The sequence below is a fragment of the Callionymus lyra genome, chromosome 2, assembly GCF_982586985.1.
Source record: "Callionymus lyra chromosome 2, fCalLyr1.hap1.1, whole genome shotgun sequence".
In the NCBI taxonomy this organism is placed as follows: Eukaryota; Metazoa; Chordata; class Actinopteri; order Syngnathiformes; family Callionymidae; genus Callionymus; species Callionymus lyra.
The window spans coordinates 12,318,870-12,326,517 of record NC_141819.1 but is presented as its reverse complement, the minus strand read 5'-3'; the positions used below and the strand labels follow the sequence as shown (position 1 = coordinate 12,326,517).

Below are 7,648 nucleotides of genomic sequence, written 5' to 3'. Positions count from 1 at the left end.
TGTGTTTCGGGTTTTATTGTGCAATCCGCTCCCTTGTCTGTGCTTGTCTTAGTCCCCCCTGTCACCGTGTCTTCTCGTCTGTTATACTACTACTATTGCAACAGTTTATTTTCATGTCTAAACAAGAAGGATCTGTCTCGCCTGCAGTTGATTCAGAACTCTGCAGCCAGAATTCTGACCCGCTCTAGTAGAAGAACTCACATTTCTCCGATCCTCTCTTCACTGGCTTCCAGTTTCTTTCAGGATCAACTTTAAAATTCTGGTTCTTACTTTCAGATCTATTCATGGTCAAGCTCCTCCTCACATCAGTAATCTGATCCAGGAACTAAAATACATGTAGACGTATGAGTCCAATCATAGTCTGTTAAATACAAATTTAAAATACTAAATTTTAAAAGTCAGTAATTTCAAATTACTTTTCTAAACAAAATGAACAAAGATTGAAAATTAGTTAATGGTTCTCAACATCTTAAGAGATTTCTAAATATAATAGAGGACAAGAAAATGAAATAAATCAATGAATTGCTATTATTATAATAACATATTTGATACTGTGGAATTTTGTTTTTATTTTATTTTATTGTATTTATTTTTTTGTAGATTTTTTTTGATAGGTTAAACTTAGGTTTAGCAATCCAACAACAGAAATGCTTACAATTAGAACATAACTAAATGAACATCCATATGGCCTGCAGAATTGATATTATCCTTTGAACCTTTTACTGTAGCAAAGCACTTTCAAAACCAAAACTAAGAGGATTGATAATGATTTAAGTGAGCTCAGAATATCTTTGTATATATCACATTTAAAAGAGTGAATGTATATTTAATAATTGATGAAATAATTTGGAGATATATCAGAATATGAAGTTAGCCAAACGAGGACATCAGTCATTTCACTTAATTCAAATAAATGCTAGAGTTGTCGAAGGTTGTATAATAATTTATATATCTGGGTATAAAGATCTTGATGTAAATGATCTTTCATCCTAAAACACACAAACGTTTTACTGACAGTAAAACAAAAGTCACTTGGTTATTTGTTATTAAATTTTAAATAAATAAATTAGTAAATGATCCTCTTAGACCAGGGGTCGGCAACCTTTTGCACTCAAAGAGCTGTTTGGACCCGTTTCATACAGTTAAGGAAACACTGGGAGCCGCAAAACTGTTTTGACTTAAAATATGATGCCATATAAGATTACTTACTTTGTTTAGCTTCATGCTATTACTATACAAACTATGAAAAGTTCAAACTTCACTCATTTTCTACTCACCCTCATGTCGACTGAGGGTTGGGATTATTTAGAGTAATCTGTTTCTTTTTAGAGTTAAAGACAAAAATGTATTTTCATTCAAGGTGCCCACCTTGGGTCACTGATATAAAAACCTTTCAATAAGTTAATAAATAATACATTTTATTTTCAGTGTTTGGACCCTGATGTGCCCAAGATCGATGATGATACTTATCTTTTTTCAACAGCGAGAAGATGCCTTGGACCAGAACAAAGACCAACGATCATCAACAAGCGTGTAGATTGATTATTAACTCTTAAATCCACATATAGACACATCAAACACATTATCATGGTCAAATCTAACTGATACGGCTCTGCTTTGGCAAAAACCTGGCAGGCGTCCTGCCTACGACATTCTCACAACACATACCATACACGAACATGTTCTTTGCCTGTACGAACAAAGGTCAGCCCTAAAGTGTTCTGAAGACACAATAAATAAAGATAAAATCTTGTTCCTTATAACAACTGTTTAACATCTTCGCAAGTTTCTCCTGAATGCCTGCATCCTGATTCTCTGGTCAGCTGGTGCAACAAAGACATTTTGGACCCGCATACCAGGGTAACCTGGCTTGGGTTTGATGGACAACCCTAACACTGGCAAGACTGCGTGGAAGCCCCAGTCGCTTCCGAAGAAATCTTTCTTTCTAGGGACTCCACTGTTGTCATTGGGACTGCATAGACCAGCAGGGGCCAAAGGACTCAGGGCAGGATGGCGTGCTGGTAGATCTAGGCTTTATATCTACCAGGCAGATCAGACTTGTCAACCTTGGTAAGCCAAGCTTCAAGCTCTTTGTTGGATTTCTGGATGGCGTTATAGTCTTTCATATCCCAATCCTTCTGTGTTTGTCTTATGTTGTCTTGACCTTTTAGAGCTTTTAAATTTGTATGTATCTTTAACTGTGTACTCTTTTGATCTTGTTTTGTTTTGAAGCGCTTTGTAACCCAATAACTTTTACTTACTTCCTTACACACTTACTTACTTGATTTTGTTTTGTTGGGTTAGTTTGGACATTTTCAACATTTTCACAGTTTTTAGAAAAGCATCTGTTCATGAGGTGCTATTATGTGTCTGCGTGCTGGTGCGAGTCTAGGGTGGTGGTTGGAGAGAGAGAGAGAATTCCTGTGGAAAGAGTATGAATAGGAAATGTTTCCTTCATGTTTTCATTCATGAGTCTCGTCACCACAATGAGTAAGTACATCCTCCTTGTTTTACTACTGATCATAAGTCATTTAACTTGTTGTTGAGTTGACATGTTATCTTTTTTTCTGCTTCTTTAAAACCTGTTCTTATCAGAAAATTCTATATTTTAGCAAGTATACTTAAGTGCAAGTATACTACCAACCATGTACTTTAAGTTTACTAGAAAGTATTTGATACTTCTTCCTCTAACTTTGATAATTTAAAGTTTAAACTTGAAGTATACAACAAACTAATGTATATATTATTTACTGTTTATTTGCTCGCTCTAGTATACATTTTTTGTTTAATTATTAAGTTTGATTTCATTGTTGCTTTAAGATTGTAACATTTATATTGTTATTATATACTTTACACCTATAACTGACATTTTAAAGTACATGAAGAAAATGCAATTGAGCACTTTAACTGAGAAGTTAGAAATAATGTTTATGATAAACTTAAAATGTCATTAATCTTTACAAAAAATAAGTACAATTTCTTTTTTTTAAGTGGTTAAGTTATTGTACGTCTCTTTAATAATTTACTTAAACTTTTCTAAATTTTTTTCAGTGTATGTCAAGTAAGTTTAGGGTGAAAAAAGGCCGAAGTGAACTTAAATAAACTACTTTTGCTTATAGCTTAAAGTATTTTATGTATTTGTTTCTCTTCTATAAATGTGCTTTGACTTGTTTTAGCCTTGGGTGTGTTCAAAGTGTGTAGTGTGTGTTGTGTAACTGGTTTCAGGTGTTAAACTTAATTATATATTGATAATTATGTTTTATTTTAGGTTCCGAGAACAACAAAGCTGTCAATCCTAGACCGAAGCTCTCCTTCGACCAGGCGAGCACACTGCTCCGTGATCTCTATGGAATCACAGGATCCCAAATGTCGACCCTTCCCTGCTATGTCGACCAGAACTTTCTGGTCGTGAGTCAGGAGGGTTCCAGATTCGTGCTGAAGATAATGAACGCAAAGAAAAGCAAGAATGCTGCACATATAGAATTTCAAAACCTTACTATAGCCTTTCTTCACAAGCAGGGGTTTCCAGTTCAAAAAGTGATGCCGACCAATGCAGGGAAGCTCATGAGCATGGAGGAATTTGGTAACATTTTATCTTGTCCTCTGTAATGTTTGTGATAATTGCCTTTGGCGTTTTAAGAAGGAATGTTCATGTTCAATACTCAAAAAAAACCTTAGAACCAGTTGGAGAAAATTGCAACAAGAGTTGTGGTGTCATGCCAGCTAACTTACTCTACTTTAAACTACTTTTTCTTAAGTTTCCATGTTCTTTCTTAATAAAAGCTGCGTCCATGTCCTTTACCATCTACCTTCATTGCTCATAAAGTTAATTTTAACATTTAAAATGGAAAAATTTGAAGAATACAAGTTCATTCATGATTATTTGTATATATTTTTGTTTTGCTACGCCAAAGACTTTGGACAAGGAGCTCTGACTTACTGCGTGAGGTTGTTCACATTTATACCTGGAAAGAGCATCTACGACTCTAAGGTCACACTTGAAGATCTTTATCAAGTAGGCAAGATCATTGCTGAAGTGAGCGAGACTCTGCAACAGGTATGTCATTTTACAAAAAATAAATACGTTAAACTCATTAAATTTGTGATGATCTGATGAAACTTTTTGAAGCAGTGTCGTGTTGTTAAGAGGTCAGTAGGTGGCGCCATCAGTTTAAAAATGATGTGATGCTTCATTAGAACAGTTGTTCAAAACAAAGGAAAATAGTGCAGAGACCGCCATCTAGTGGACTCTGAAAATAATGACACTGCTTCATGAAGCTTTATCAGACCATCACTACATGAAACATGTTTTGTATATTTTCTCATGTTTAGCGTTTTAAGAAGTGCATAAGTATAAACTTTTAAACAACAGCTGTCAAATGCTATTTTTCAGCTGGATCCACCCAATCCTGAAGTGTTACTTCCAAAAGATAATCCTTGGAGCTTTGTCAACATAACTGCGGTGCTAGACCTTCTGCCTGTGATGGATGGAGATCCCCTGCAGGAGGTCATCCTTGATATCGTACAAGCATGTCAAGCAAATGTCTTTCCCAAAATAGGAAGTTTCCGAAAAGGTAAGAAGCTTAATACATTTGTGGTTTGAAAAAACACACCAATTTTAAAGTTTTATGACAATAATGAAACTTTATTGATTTAAAGCAGTTTTTTTTTTTACCCCAACAGGTGATTAAATATTGCCTAAAGTTATTGTACTTATTAATGTTTTTATTATTTTCTCCCCCATGATTTAAATAAGGACATTCATGTCTTTATTTGACTCCAATACACGGCAATTTTTGTATATTTAACTACTACTTCATTAGTACCCCCGACTCAGCAATTATGACCGGACTGAACAGAAAGAATAAATAACTTCTTCACTTTTCTTTTCTTTTATATAATTAAAAAACAAACAAAAAAATCTTGCTTTACATATCATAACAATCTTATAAAAGTGACTATCTTTACCCTAGTTCAAGGTAATAGTAACTAATATCTTTGACATCCTTACAGACATATATATTTTTTTCTTATAAATTGATGTCTTATTAATATATATATATTTTTTAACGTTTTTTTATTTAAACTTAGATGGTTGGTTGATGAGGCCTTGTTCAACAGCTGTGTAGCTAAGACACCGTATCACAGGTCTCATTAAATTGGTAAACTTAGCGCCAAAGATTGTAAGAGTGCCATCTAGTGACTGTAGCTTTGATATACTAGCTGTTGTTTCCCTCTCCTACAGGAATTATACACAACGACTTAAGCGACCAGAACATCCTCGTCACACCAGCGCTCAACGGTCACCATGAGATTTCCGGAGTGCTGGACTTCGATATGCTGGAGAAAAGCTGCATCGTGTTCGATCTGGCCGTCTCCATCACGTACCACATGCTCAACTTCCCCAATCCTCTGGATGTAGGAAGGGCACTTCTAGCAGGCTGGCAAAGCATCATGGTCCTCAATGAGGAGGAGAAGGATTCCTTATATCTCCTGGTGCTGGCCCGGTTATGCCAGTCGTTGGTTTATGGTCGTGACAATGTGAGGAAAAACCCAAAGAACATGGAGTATTTGACCAGAACTGCCCAGAACGGGGAAAGGGTTCTGAAAATGCACTGGGATCTAGGCAAGGAGGAAGTTATGAAGAAATGGTTCAATGACGTCTGCAAATTCTCCTGAAATATTTTCCTTTTTGTACTTTTAAGGAGAGTCAGTAAAGAGAGAATCGTCCAATTCTACACTGACATTATCGATGAAATACCAAAAAAGCTGACGTCAAATCAACCAATCAAATGTATCAGGATTTGAAAAAACTGTCATCTTCTATTTTCTTTTCCTCCGTTTTGATTTTGGGTAAATCTGTGGTGAATTGTTTGGTATCTAAAAATCTTCTGTTTAGTTTTAACTGTCGCCATTAGTGCTTCTATTACCAAGTCTGATTTACTTTGGGATCTATTTACATTTGGAACTTCTAGATAGAGAATGAAAGAAAAAGGGTATGGGAAACAATTTTATTGCGATTTATATAAAGATGACAAAAAAACAAATCTGTATGACTTGTTATCTCACTTACCTGTGCTAAAATCTTAACTTGCAGTTGGATAGAAATAAACCAATTTAATTTACCACCCTTGTTATGAGGCTCATTGACAAATAAACATCCGTTTTATATTTATTTTACCATTTAGTTTTATTGAAGTCATTTTTTTTGTTCATTGCTATATCATGTTCTTGAAATACATGTTTATCACTCTTAAACCTTGAAACATACACATTTTTTCGTTTTAAATACATATTAAATGTACAATTATAGTTAAACAAATATAATTAAACGATTATCAACTGAAGTCATTGAAATACTACGACAAAGTCTCCAGGTTAATGATATTTCTACTTCATATCTTAAACTTTGACGGGTGAATTGCATTTTTCTTTTTATGTTGTAACTCTCAAAACACAATAGATGGCGCTATTTGATTAAAAATGAAGCGGGCCTGGTTCTGCAAACTTAATACTGTCTATGAAAGTGCAGATCACACAGTCTAAGTATCACATATTCATTAAATATCATGATTTAGTTCAGTGTACTTTAACCAGTTTTGGCAACATTTACTGTCGAGAAATGTACATTACCATGCAGTTGATTTAAAGTTATGGCTACTTGAAAGAGTCATTTGCTTCCCTCTCTCAACTATTTTCAAGCAAAAAATGAATCCAATTCCAAATTGAAGCCCGGCAGCCGAGCTTATGGGTAATCACGTGTGGAGACTCAAAACGGCTTCTCGAGTCTTATCAGTTCTTTTCGATGCATCAACTTTACGACGTCTGAGGCATGAAACCCCCCGTTATGAGGAAAGAAAAGAAGCTTTCAGCGTGAATTCATTAATACCTTCACAGATTAGCACATGGAGAATTTTTACGGCGAGTCTCGGTTTTCATTGTAAAAGGCCTGGTGGTGGTCGAACAGGTGGGAGTCGGTGGCGACAGAGGTTAGCGAGAGGAACCAATCCATTAGCTAGAGTGGATTTTCAAGGAGCTTGAATGGTTGATACACCAAATCTCAAGGAAGTTCCATTTATATTCGATATCTATTCTAAACTAGATCCCAGGGGGTTCAGGGATATACATTCGATACATACGCTCACGTAGGAAATACAATAACGTAATTGATTGACTTTTTAGAAACTTTCTCGCCTCTGCGAGTCCATCACCGGGATCCTCCCACGCGTACGACTGATGCGTCTTCACTCAGCAGTACAAGAATGTACACTGTCTGAAAGTTGAATATAGTTTGCAAACTCCCACACATGCCCAGCGGCCGCCCACAGTCGACTTGACCTGACGCCGGTAATACAGCAGCTCGGGCCAACAAATCCACTCCCAGCGTATTGTTAAGAGAATATCGAGGAGACTAATCAATTCATTTTTGACTCGGACATGACTCTGGGGTTTGTTGCCTATAGAAGATTATTATTATTATTATTTTTTTTTTTTAAACATGCACAGCCGGAACAGAAGCTGGAATAGCTTCACTGATGGTGGGTTTCTCGCATTGGGAAGAAAAGAAAGGTTGCATCAGTATTTCTCTGGAAGTTTATATGAATAATTGGAGTCATTGGTGTCAAACTTGACGATGGGTTGAATAACT

General features: G+C 35.7%; 1 protein-coding gene across 1 annotated transcript; it reads left to right on the top strand.

Moving 5' to 3' along the window:
* The first annotated feature begins 2,417 nt into the window (after positions 1 to 2,417).
* Positions 2,418 to 5,679, top strand: LOC148085343 (hydroxylysine kinase-like). The gene is made up of 5 exons (XM_087782524.1): positions 2,418 to 2,490; positions 3,269 to 3,583; positions 3,915 to 4,057; positions 4,394 to 4,574; positions 5,246 to 5,679. Exons 1-5 carry the CDS (start codon positions 2,457 to 2,459, stop codon positions 5,677 to 5,679), a joined length of 1,107 nt encoding a protein of 368 aa, XP_087638650.1. The 5' UTR covers positions 2,418 to 2,456.
* The last annotated feature ends 1,969 nt before the right edge of the window (positions 5,680 to 7,648 follow it).